We start from the raw sequence: 13,394 nt of genomic DNA, 5'->3' as shown, positions 1-13,394 counted from the left end.
TCCTATGTCATTTTTTACTGAAGTTACAGGAAAATTATTCTACAGATTCTTAATCATCTGTATTTAACTATTGTTTAATGCGCATATTTCTTTTGTATTCCGGGCTACTTATTCGGATTAATTTGATTTAAGCTACATGTTCTTTTTTTTTCTTCTTCATCTGTTATTCATCATGTGATCTGTATACTGCTTATGTGACATTTAATTTGATATGAACATGTGTGATGTATTTTGTATTGTCATTTGTACCGCTGATGCTGAGTGCCAACAGGAGCGGGAGCCCTTTGTCAGGCCTTCGTAGCCTTTTGCTCCTGCTCCTTGTTTCTGTAATGGAAGCAAAATAAACTTCAAACTTCAAACTACTTGTGAAGTGCGAAGTGGCAGACAGCCGCCGCGTGGCGACGGCAGCTTCTCCGCAGTGCCTTTCCCCCCTCCACACTTTCTGTGCTTTGCTCAATTGTCCCGTCTGCGTTATCGCCGCTCTCTTGCCAACCACATACCGACCCGAAGGTAGGCGGCGATGCTGGCCGTGAAAATCTTCAAAAGGCTTTAAAAAAAACTCTTTTCTGTATCACTTGGCACGATTTTGCTGAGCATTGCAAATCCTTCATCCGTAGCACGGTACACATAGATGCACACTCATTCCACGCACTTTTGTTCAGACCCCATGGCTACAACAGCCGAGGGAACTAACAATGTGGCTCAAAGAATAGAGGCTGTCGCTCCTCCAGTCCGCTACGGCTCGGTACAAGACTTACGGAAAGGCACATGCTGCCGCCGCTGCACAACTTGCCGAGACACGTAGCAACACCGCCATTGTGCCCAGTGAATATGGCCGACAATTTCCCCCACTTTTTTCCCGTAGTGCGTTCGTTTTCAGGTTGCTCCGCCCATCGTTCGTTTTTCTCTGGCTGGACAATTCTGCCCAGCAGCGGGTCATCAGAACCTGCCAGAAAAAATTTGTTCTGGAAGATATCTGGAAGGTTTCTGGTTATCAGACTCCAAAACGAGATGATGCGCGCTCACCACCATCTTTGTGAGGACTCGACGGATCGCAGTGCGGGTACTTGGGGACTTCACCTTCAGTTGCCATTACGCCGGACGTTATCGTTTAAAGCCTGTTCCGCCACGTGAGATGGTGCGATTACGAGTGAGTGGTGGCGAACATACCGCCGCATGTCTCAAAGTTACAACAGAACACAAATTGATCAGCGCGAGTGTGCGACGTCATATGCGATAGCCGCGAACAGCTGTTGCTTTCGGGGATGCTTATCACTTTCCAAGGTTTCGCATATCGTGTTGTACCGTGATTGTTACGTTCACTGAGCAGAGTTGAGCTTGTTAAGCCTTTAGCGGGGCAGCAGTTTTCTTCACGGACGGGGCGAGTCGCGCGTTATCTTGCGAACGTACGTGATCGTATCCCAAATGTGTATGCTCGAGAATATCACTTCCGCTCTTCGGCAAACCTAGCCCCATATTTCGACGTGGCAATGCAGAAAGAATCGACGCTCATGCAGCGCAAACTTTCGTCTGCTGACACGGCGGTAGCGTTTCTTTACGTTTACGCTGTTTGCCCCACAGTTCGATTTTGCAATACAGTCAAACCCCGCTACAACGAAATTGACGGTGCTCGGAAAAATGTTCGTTGAAGCGAACATTTCGTTGTAGTGAAATCGAAAAAAATATGGCTGACCTGAGCTAGTAGAACAGTGAAACTTTTATTTCCAATATTCAAAAAGAGTCTGCTGCTTCCTTTGCATCCCCAGCAGCGTTACGACGCGATTCTCATATATGCATAGCGACGTCAAGATGAAAAGCACGCAGAAACAACGGCTTCCACGAACGAATCAAACAAGCACAGGCGCGCAACACAAACTGCACAGTTGCACCAACACGCTAACACTAGCTATTCGCCGACAACGGCGACATGCAGGCGTGCTATCGCGGAACGATGACTTATGCCTTATTCTATGCTATTCTTATCCAACACTCGCGGCTGGCTGATCCCGTTGATAATGCGGACGAATTGTTGCTCCGACCACCGGTCGCACTGGCCAAGCGCGAAAAGCACGGAAAGCATTGGTATTGGAAAAGGCACCATTCCGCGACTGCACCCCAGGGCTGCTCGCGTTGATAACGCGGATGTGGCGGATCTACCGTCGCTCTGACCAGGGACGTAGCCAGGGGGGGGTTTGGGGGTTCAAACCCCCCCCCCGAAATTTTTCAGTTTTGCTTGCGTATATATACACGCGCACATACAAACGCACGCACGAACATACATAAAGTATGGTTGAACCCCCCCCGAAAAAAATTTCTGGCTACGGCCCTGGCTCTGACCACTAGCGAAGTGCGAAAAGCATGAAAAGTATTGGAAAGGCATCGGAAAAGCTATTGTTTAGCGATTGCACCCCAGTGTCGACAACTGAGCTTTGGCTTCGGATTGTCTGCGACTCAGAAGCAACTCAAGCCAGTTGCGAAAGCAGGGCAGTCTGATCGCTGTCGCTATCAAGCAATGGCGGCCCCAATGCTCAGTCAACAGCGGCGGTTCTGGTGGTTCCAACACGCGATTCAGACTTTGAATTCGTATTTTTATGTTCTAAAATGCATCAAAATGTCCGAGATTATGTTTATTGCACGGTAAATTAAATTTTTGAGCCCCGAATGGCATCGTCAAATTTCGTTGAAGTGGAACGGCAGCAGAAAAAGTGTTCGTTGTGGCGAGCATATTTAGGCATTGACTCCTATGGACTGTTGATGGGGAACCGAGAATTTTTCGTTGTACCGGAAATTTCATTGAAGCGGAGTTCGTTGTAGCGGAGTTCGACTGTATTCGGGTTGTCTCAGGATTTCAACACACGTGACCACGACGTTATTTCCGGTCCTAGCTCCGGAACTAGCTGGCTGACCTCTGGCTGCCAGCGAGATGCCAGGAGTTCGAAAATCGAAGAGTCCCGCCATGTTTTTTGAGAAATAAAGGTTTTTTGCCCATGCACCTCAATATGGGCTTGTCAGCCTCAATTTTTACTGGATTCGGATCGTATGTTTATTGTCCGCATTTTTTTCGGAAACGTATCAACGTGGTTCTACTGCCTCTCGTGACACCACGCGTTTAGCAGGTCTCGCAAAGTGTCTCGCAAGGTCTCTTGACTCGTGAGACATAGGGCTTTCCCTTTATAAACCCAGTTCATTACTATGATGATTGAGCGCAGCCAACGAACATGTTTACGCAATAATTTTAAAGTTCTTCTGAAGAGTTCAGTATAAGATTAATTATACAATCAAAAGCAGATCGCATCAGGACGGTGTGCAAAATAGTACCTTTTCCCCAATCTCGGTGTTTTCTCCACCAGGGAGTATGTCCAGGTCTGGCAGAAGAGCACAGCTCTCTATGACTTCCTGATAACGGTCTTCATCCAGTCTATTCATGAAGACCACATTGCCCTTGACCGTGGCATTCTGGATCCAGGACTGTTGCGGCACATATGCCAGGCGGCCCTTCAATGTCAAACAGAGTCTTTGTGCAAGCCAGTTTGTGATAAACAACCACACTGCTAGTGAGACTGGTTTCTTTTTGTAACATTCGTTGTTCTACGAGACCTACTTGGGTGCTTTCAACCGCAACTGTACCCAGTGACCATGGAAGTTGTGTTGCAGATGTCGCACATCTAGCAAATGAAAGCTACGTAGAAAATCAGCACACGATCACACCAACTTAAAGAAGCAAATCAAATGTGGGACACGCTTCATTTATTAATTCGTTACGACGTATAAGGGGGTTTAGTATATTCACAAGATCTGGAAAAGTAGGGCTGTGTGAAAACAGCTTAGGTCCAAGAGCATCAGTCACTGCCTCATGCTCACCAGGCTGCTGGTCTTTGGCTTTTGCTGCACCTATCAGATCCTTTCTTCCTTGCCACAGAGGCGATATACGTAGGATTTTCTCAAGTTTGTAATAACTCTTTTGGGACCGCCCCCTTGCAGCATCAATCATATATGACTGACGCATTTCCACGTGCTGTCTAGTTTAAGTTTTCGCGCATTTTTACATGTATTGCTCTCTAGCATGTAGTTTTGTCACTAGACTTTCAATTTCGGCATAGTTTGCCACTTTTCTGGAAGGCGGCAATATATGAGATTTGTGGGTAGCGGCGGCAGCGAATGTAGCGGACCATGGCGTCGGGCTCCCGTAGGGCCACGCAAGGAAACCGACGTGATTCCACCGCCATGTTATACATATCTTGGATTTTTTTTTACTGTAGTATTTTTGCTCAAGTATCTATGTTTATTCCAACTTTTCTATGTTGTCCTTGCAGGGAGTGTTCAATAGGACATTTTTTATTATTACTACGTATAACCCCTTTGTGTGATATTTTAATCTGTATGAAAGACCATTTCATTAGTTTCATTTTGGTGTATGTAACCGAGATATAGCGCTATGACTTGATTTAATAAAAAAAATTTCTGACATACTTCCCTATTGCCTCTTCTTTAAGCGGTCCTGAAGGAGTTAAACTGCACCATAAATTTGGGAAACAGGCATCAAAATAAGCACGTCTCTCAAGCTTTAGTGGAATAAAATGTTGCATTCTACATAGTTCTACACAGTTCCAGGGCATCTAAACAAATACTAATGGGGCATCCATCAGGTAAGTTAAAGGGACCCTGCAACACTTTTTGAGCATGGTCAGAAAACGCTGTTGATCAGTAGTCGAGGCTCCTGAGAACACGCGAGCCACACTTTATAGCGCAGCATGCGGCCTGGAATTTACAATTAATTCTCAAAGTCAGCTAGAAATCATTCCCTCTACTTTCTACAAATGATGCCATATACCCAAAGTCACGGCCATTGGCTAATTTGAGCATCATGAGCTGCGTAGTTACCAAGGCCGCCGGGGGAAGCCACCAAGTGCCTGCGCGCTCTCTAGCACTGAAAGTAAGCGGCGCATTCGCAGGGGAAAAAAAACGTGCTCAAGGTCATGATGTGCCCGTGATGTACCCTCTTTCCCTCCCTCCCTGCTTAGCTTTCAGCGTGCTTGTCGGGGCGAGAGAACAGAGAAAGCAATTACTATAGATGGTTTCGCCAGCACTTGCCATTTTCTGGCAACATTGTGCGTTCACAGGAAACGCTCCCTAGAAAACTTCCTGTTTACTTTGTTTAAACGTGGTTTTAGCCTGCGTTGCTGGCCGCGGCTGCTTCTGCTGCGATGTTTTCTGCGGATAGAATTATTCCGATGAAGCGCTCGCAACTCGGGCACTGCTGTGTGGTGCCATGATGCAGTCTGTAATCTGCAAATAATTTTCTATCGCAAATCAAAATGTTTTGTTTCCCGACAGATGAAGGCAGAAAGAGCGCCTGGATTGCAGCAATCAGACGATAAAAACTGGATTCCCACAAGCAGCGAGCAGTTTGCTCTGCCCACTTCATCAAAGGAAAGTAAAGTTCAACGCATACACAGACGATGCTCAGACGTTAGTCCAAGGTCCCCAATTACAAGGAACACGTCGGACGCCGTCGCCTTCCACCCATGACAGATAGCTGCACTGACGCCTGAAGTGGATAGCAAAATGTGAAAGCTGGCTACCATTGAAAATCCATCGTAAAGGTGTTTTTCGTATTTGGAGCCTCATCAGTGATGTGTACTGTTCGAAGCAACACACGGTACACCAAAGCAGCGCTCAATGCGAATCGCCGCACAGTGTACGTTGTGGTGACCACATTTTGTTGCCAATCGCAGCAACACCGTTGCATTTGCTTGTTTTCTTAGTGCGACGCCTGCGAGTGGGTTCCCATTGGTGCGAGCTAATGACTCATCGACTGTCGTGTTGCCGCCATTGGACATTGTCGCACTCTAGCTAATTTATCTTGCGGTTGGAGCATGGACTATGAGGCAGGTTAACCTGAAAGCTTGATATACATGAATATTGTACTCGTAAGTAAACCATGCATGGTAGTTTGCCTAACTCAGCCTCACCTGACGTCATCACATAATGAGTACGTTTAATATTTTCTCAGTCATACCGAACACTTTGGCTCACGATGGATTCCGATCGGCGCCGATCTCTATCAAAAGTGTCCGGTGTAAAACAAGTGCAAGAATAATTTTATCGTGATGCTGTGTGCCCTAGACCAAAGTACATAAATATGTCCGCGGCTGGGACAAGAGACAGGTTTCTAGCTCCAGTCGGAATGGCACCACTTTCCTCCTCAGCGTATCAGGCAACTCTTCTCCTGGCCACTGCAGTTTCTGCTCGTATCTGCCCCGTGCGACATCGTCGAGACCCTTCATAAAGTCCCTAGACATCGCTCCAAACATCTGAATGAATGCGCCAGAAATAATAGAGCAACAAACTCAAACACACCAAGCAAACAGCTGCTGGGACCGTTGAAAAAGTATTACCAGAAGTGGCATACCGGAAGTCTTCTTGGGCAGACTGTTCGGTGCATGCCAGTTTGTTTACCAAGAGCGAAACCGTCTATACAGCGTCTGTACGGTGAACTTGCAGTAAGTTGGTTGAACATATCATCGGGGAAAGACACGTGTGGTTGAGTGTGTGCCTTTACTGTCCTTGCCATTTGCGTGGTTTCCCCTACGACAAACTCCGCTCATACTTGATAGGTTCTAAAAATTTTTATGGCGGTTGATTCATGAGGCAATAAACTCCTTGAATCAAGCCATTCAATGGTTACTTGGAAGAGTGTTGCAGGGCCCCTTTAAAGCATGAGCAGTGATCCAGTTTCTCCAGTGTAAAGGACAAAAATCATGTTTGGTGCCGATAAGAGTGTTGTCAAATGGAGCAGGGAACTTCACTGCAAGTGTGGACAGCAAAGAACCTAGTGGCTGATCCTTGGTGAGCGATAAGCTGGATCACAGCCGAAGAAACAGCTCAGTGGTCAACAATCTTTAAAAAAACTGACAAGGATTGCCACATGCTGGCTTCCTCAGTTGCTGACACTGATGTAAAAAAAAAAAAACTTGCAGAAAGCAGCAGCAGCAGCTGCCGGTGTCGCTTTGGAAAGCAACACCAGCAGCTGTGCCTCGATTCCATGTGCCAAGGCAAGAGAATAATTGAACCCTTGTAGAAACTTAGCTGCTTCATTGAAGAGAGAAGGAATACAGGAAAGGTAAGGAATGATGCACGAGAAAGCATGTGTTTATTGCAGCATTGCTGCTTGACTTCAGGAGAGGTGAGGTTGGTTAGCCAGTGCATGGTGACAGAGCCTCCCTCCTGCAGCCACCAGGAGGTTGGCAGGAGCACACAAGAGGTAAACTTTGAGATGCCCCAAAGCTTTTGCGTGACAGCATGCTTAACAGGCGATCTACGAAGGTGTGTCTGTTATGGTCTTACTTCATATTGGTGCCCATTACCTATTGCTACAAGTCCCATCGTTCAACGAATTGGTGCAATCTGTATATCCTCCTCAGCGGCAGTGTGTCAGTGACGGTATGTACAAAAAGGCTTGTGACGCACCATACTTTACTTCAGCCGGCTTGAATTGCAATGTGCTTCCAGAGTGGTGCTTGTTTTACTTCAATGTGCTATGTATGGCTGCAGAGGATCACCTTGCTGAAGACACCACTGTATTCAATGTGCCCCATTCCAGGAGCCACTCAAAAATTATAATTTTTGTTTGTTGGGAATGAATATAACATACAACAAAATGCTCATGTATTTCACGCCTCAGAATTGATTATTTTTATACAACATTAGAACATGCCCGATTTCGCATATAGTGTCTATGAAATTTTTCTTTTCTTTTTTTTTTCCAGACTGACTCAAACACTTATTAGCTATTTCTTGTCTGCTAAAAAAAACATTCAATCACGACAGAAACAGCCTTTTTCAGCCTAAGCGCCCACAACTCAAAACTGTACAGAGTATAACTATGCAAGAATGCAACAAAGCAGCTTCCAAGCAAAATTTGGCAACAATTTGTTTGGCTGTGCAGGATGTGCTGAACTAAAAAAATTTGAAAAAGAATTCAAACTCCTTTCAGAATGAAACCATTATGAATTGGGTAAATGCCCCAACCCCTTGTGGTTTGTCTTGTCTTACTTTCAGGCATCCATTTGGACAGTAGCAAAAAACTGCAGAGGAATATTAGAATGGCTACAAAGGAAATGCATGTGAGTTTCTCAAAAAGGAAGTGACCAGTGATCTGACCCAGAGCAAACACCTTTCTGAGGCGTCTGCACTAACCATCTAAATACAGCCCCAGCTAACCAGGAGGACAATGGATTAAAGCGCAAAACTGAAATTTTCGATGACACTTTTTTAGGAATGCCTACAAGTTTTTCAAACAGCAGAGAATGCAAAGTGGGGCAAAGTATTGCCCCGTTGTTCAGTATCATCCAGTGCAGCAACTGACCTGGACATCAATAGTGCCCGACACCTTCTCTAGTGTCCCCAGGATTGCAGACAGCAGGGACGACTTGCCTGAACCAACAGAGCCAACCACTGCAACAAGACTGCCCGTTTTGACATGCAGAGTCACATTTTTCAAAACAGGAGCCTCTTCTCTTGACCACGACAGGGTTGCATTCTTCAAAGTGACGGAGTGTCCTACAAAAAAATATCACAAGCAAGAACAGCAGCTCAAACAAAATGGGCCTTGTCAAGCAGGCTGACCGAGAAAGCACAACTGTGTCCATAAAAAAGTAGTAGTCTGCAAATGTGCACCTGACACAGTACAAATTACTTGTCATCTAGCAAACTGTGTTACTATGCTCCCATGTAAAGAGCTTTAAGTTTCCTTCATTATCACTGAGGAAATGTTCAGAGTGGCAAGCCAACTATTTTGCACGCACACAGAGAGAGATAGAGAGAGCGAATTTTATGCGCAACACTGGTACAGGAAAGTAACGGAAAAGTTGCGAAAACAGCATGAAAAATTTGCCCATTATGCAGACAACAGCACTCTAGTGGTCAACAGGATCAGGTAAGCACACTATTACAGTGCATCTAACATGGTATGCAATGCAACAAGATAACACGTGCGTATTGCACACGTAAGCAGTATACCAAAACGCTTGACAAATCAATATAAGTTGGCAGAAGCATGAGTACACTTACGTTAGTAGTGTCCTCACCGGTAGTGATTTGTTCTTGGCCCTGTTATTTTGCAGTCAACTCGCAAACCCTTAGTCTTAAACGTAGTATTTTTCTTAAAGGGCCCCTCAACAGGTCTGACCATTTTGAGCTGACGAGCACAATGCATACACTGGGCATTCACGATCACGTCCGCCAAAATTTGCAACGCTACGAGCCGTGGAAATAGGTCAAATTTCAAGCTGAACGCCGCTTTCCCTTTGTCTTGCAGGCACGCGCCCAAAGACGGAGGGGATAACGAACTACTAAGAATGACCCTACGTAGTTGTCCGTGCTCTGACGTCGCTCCTCTACGTAGACATCTGTGCTCTGACGTCGCCCGCAGTAGCATGTGACGCTGCGATAATTATTGAACGCGACATTTGCAGTTTGTGTTGTTGCTTGAACAGATTAATGAAATTTGAGAGAAATAATAAGACACACAAATGAAATGCACGCGTGCTTTTCTTTTTTTTTTTTTTTTTACTGCGAATTGCAGCGAGATGCATGGCTAATTTGCATCCGTTTCGCATGCATTCTGTGTTCTTGCGGTTTGCATGTCAAGCAGACGCCAGCCCTGACAACGAAAGTTTTTCTGGCGTGTTAAGCACTCATTAGGCTCATCTATTCTCCCGTGTCTACCTAAATGTTCATGCGGCACTGGCTCTTGATACCGCTAGTCTCGTGCCCGCACAAATGTTGCAACTTTCATGCCCATCCCGCAGAAACAGGCAGTACACCACAGAGAACGCCGACACAATGCCCACGGCCGCTACATAAAGAAAAAAAGGTTGCGGCCATGCAACGCTCGCGTGCCCAGGCTGGCTCGGGCACGTCATGTGCACGTAACCATTCATGCGCATGATGTTTTCATGCGTATGCATCATGTGATCCTCCGGCTCTGCTGTCGAAGAGGGCAGGGAAGGGATTTGACTTGCAAAGGCTACACGGGGCGAGTGACAAGGATTTGAAGCTCGCCTCCTCGCATCATGGTTTCGTGCCACTACAAATTATTGTTTTTTTCAGCTCGTAATGAATCGATTTGAAGAATTCTTGCGGCATAATGCACTTCATTCAGCACGCAACAACTTCCAGCGTCTAACTAAAATTTGCTATGTGGCTTGGTGAGGCGTCTCTTAAGTTTGTTGATGAAAGTTGTGATTATGGAATTGCTCTTCATTCCAGATCGTTACACGAGTCTAGTTACCAGTGATGGTATAAAACTGCTTCCAACCATGATGAAATGGCACACAAGGTAGTGGTTTCAAGAAAAAAGGTTCCTTGACATATGTCTCGTTTTAATGCTGATGGTGTGAACTAAAAGGTAGTACGTACTGATCTACTCTTGCCATATAATGTGGCTCATTCCAAGTCAGAAAAAAAGAGTGTGGTGAACATGTGCGTTAAAAAAATGCTGCTACAGCAAAAGCTCAATTCAAATCTCATGGGGATGCCTGCCACTTTGTCCTGTGTGGTCTTGTGGGGTCGTCTTGTGCTAAAAAAACTATGGATGTCTACCGAATTGGATAAAACGAAATTAGATGTAATGAAAGCGATAAACTAATGGCTAGGTATGATGATGAAAGGAGTGCAAGCACCTCTGAAACCGTCACCTTTTATCATCACCAAGAATCACTGACCGAACACGATCCTGCGATCACGGTCGTTTGTCCAACTATTCATCTATTCATCTATCTATCTAGCCACCTATGTCTTGGCGCTCTTATGGTCATCTCCTTAACTTTGTTGATACCGAAACTGGCATAGGCGGGCATGAGCTTATGACTTGAGCAGATCATGACATGAACCACACGGCTTCCTTGTCACGCACGTCATAAAACCCTTTCCACCAGGCACGTGTGGCCCATACTCGCATACCATGGCCCGGGGTATGCGGGTTCGTGCCACAGGTGATTCACTGTCCATGTCAACCAAGACTGGAAATAGCACGACAGAGTGAAGGGGCCCGTGTTGTGGAAACTGCAAGAACCAGTGTTATACAAAGCATTTTGCAGCTGGCTGTCTGTTCACTATTATTTGTAGATCTGCAAAGTGCTACCAGACCGACTGAAATGTCTGCATATGATGCACAATTCTGATTACGTATGATATAAGTATGTAACAGCAGCATGGTGAATCATCAGTAATGAGTCGATGACTTAATCATTGATTACTAAGCCTGCAGAAACAAATTTTCTTATCAAAGCAAGGTCGAAACAAATAGTAATTATTATTGTATAAATTCAGTGGAAGTACTTAGAAAAGCAGTGCTATTTGCATAAAACGTTGACACAAGTGCCAGATTTTAAGAAATAAAGAAATTGTGACGTTCTACAAGCGACGCACTGCCGCTCCCGGCAAATAGGCGTGCTGCCGCTCCGGGACTAGCAAGCACCGGCTTCCGGTCACTCAGCCGCGCGGCCAGAGCGAAAGGGATATTCAGTTACGTCTTCCCCTTCACGAAGGATGCAGCACACGGACCGTGCCTTCGCGAACAGGCGCCATTTGCAAATAAAGCAGTTCGTACCCAGCAGCCGAGCGGTGTGGTTCTTCCCAAGGAATGCCACACAAATCCCGCAACGTAACACGAGGAGGCGACGAGGATGGGATTGTGAAGCAAGCGCAGCTTCGAGGTTACGTGCCATGGCTACAGGAGGAACATATGGCACCATCGAGCCCTCCTCGCGAAAGTCCTGGGCATCATGAATCCAGTGCGTCTACTTCTACTTTGTGGCGAACGACATCAGAAACGAAGAGAAGCGGGCACTCCTCCTCACGGTATGCGGCGTGAACACCTTCGAGACTGAGTGTGCGCTGGTCGCGCCGAAAACCCCTGGAGAGGTCAGCTTCAGCGAACTGGTCACACTTCTCCAGCGGCATTTCGATCCAAGACCATCGGAGCTTTACGGCCGGTACATGTTCCAGTGACGAGACCAAAACCCCGGCGAATCGATCAGCAGCTATGTTGCAGCCCACAAGAGTTTGACAGTGGACTGCAACTTTGGCATGCTAGTGGCTATGCCTTCAACATCGACATCGTCAGGGGGAAGTCAAGAGCCCGTTTCACAATGGAACCCAACAATGCTGCTACAAGACGCAATGCTGCGAGACAGATTTGTTTGCGGCATCCACAACGAACATCTCCAACAGCGCCTCTTTGCAGAAAAGGACCTGACCTTCCAACGCGCTTTGGATATAGCCCTATCAGCGGAGAGTGTGTCAAGGCAGCAGCGGGGAATCAAAGCGGCAACGGACTCCGGAGAGGTCAACAAGGCCGCTCCAAACAAGCATGAAGACGAGAACCCGCCTTCCCAATGCCGTTGCTATCGATGTGACGGCTGGCACGACGCTTCGATGTGCAAATTCAAAACAGCAGGGTGCCGTTTTAGGGGCGAAGCTCCTTAAGGCGGCACCCGTTCGTCCCTTGTAGTCGTCGTGATCGTAGTAGTGAGTAACAAGTCTTACGCTTTGACCTCCAAGGTGGTGCCGGTGGGAGATTTCTCCTGTGCGTTGTTGAACAATAAAAAATTCGCAGCGTGCGCGTTAACTAAAAGCCGAATTCTTCTGTCTCTCATTCCCCATTAGCAGCCATTGGCATGTTCCAGTAGGAAACGTTAGTAGAAGTAGAAGTGTAAGTGTTAGCTAAAAGCCGACTTCTTCTGTCTCTCATTGCCATTAGCAGCCATTGTTTACCTCCAAGGTAGTGCCTGGTGAGATTTCTCCTGTGCGTAATTAAACAATAAAAATTTTGTTCGAAACGCCGTTGATTGATGAAATAAACCAACGAAAGACGCCAGATGTTTTGTAAAAGCAGAACGAAAGAACGCCAGATGTTTTTCTTAAAGTGTAGTAGTAGTAGTTGTATGTGCGAGGTGGACCGGCAACGGCGCGAGGACCCTGCCGTACGAGAGTTAAATCACACTAAACGACATACTTTGCGGGCGATACACTCTAGTGAGCTTTCAACTTTTCGTCTTAATGTACATGATAAAGAAATTATTTCTACGAAAAACGCAAGGCACACCTTGAGCAATATGTTTGGTTTTGGGACGCTAAATGGAACCATGAGGCGATGCGAAGCCGGAGCACTTGCACGATCGCGTTCCATTGGCTTTCGTTGGGCATGCTACCGACCTCGCGTCGTGGAACGCGCGTCCTGTCTTCCCTCTAGCCTTGCCTTTAATTCGCACAGGGCGAGCGGGGAATGCGGTCGCTCTTGGCGCTCTTTCGCTCGGGAGCGGACTTCTTCCTTGCATTTCACCGATCACAAGTGATAATGAAGGGACCACGTAAACCAACAGTACAAT

General features: G+C 46.4%; 1 protein-coding gene across 1 annotated transcript in view; it reads right to left on the bottom strand.

Annotated features, from left to right (window-relative positions):
• Positions 1-13,394, bottom strand: part of LOC119382421 (multidrug resistance-associated protein 1) — a 351,316-nt gene that overhangs the window by 146,081 nt on the left and 191,841 nt on the right. The window contains exons 16-17 of the mRNA XM_037650116.2: positions 8,369-8,562; positions 3,319-3,495 (exon numbers count right to left, since the gene is read on the bottom strand). Of these exons, the coding sequence (XP_037506044.1) occupies positions 3,319-3,495; positions 8,369-8,562 (371 nt within the window). The remainder of the gene's footprint in view (positions 1-3,318; positions 3,496-8,368; positions 8,563-13,394) is intronic.

This window comes from Rhipicephalus sanguineus, chromosome 2, assembly GCF_013339695.2.
Source record: "Rhipicephalus sanguineus isolate Rsan-2018 chromosome 2, BIME_Rsan_1.4, whole genome shotgun sequence".
In the NCBI taxonomy this organism is placed as follows: Eukaryota; Metazoa; Arthropoda; class Arachnida; order Ixodida; family Ixodidae; genus Rhipicephalus; species Rhipicephalus sanguineus.
This window is presented reverse-complemented; position numbering and strand designations above follow the sequence as displayed.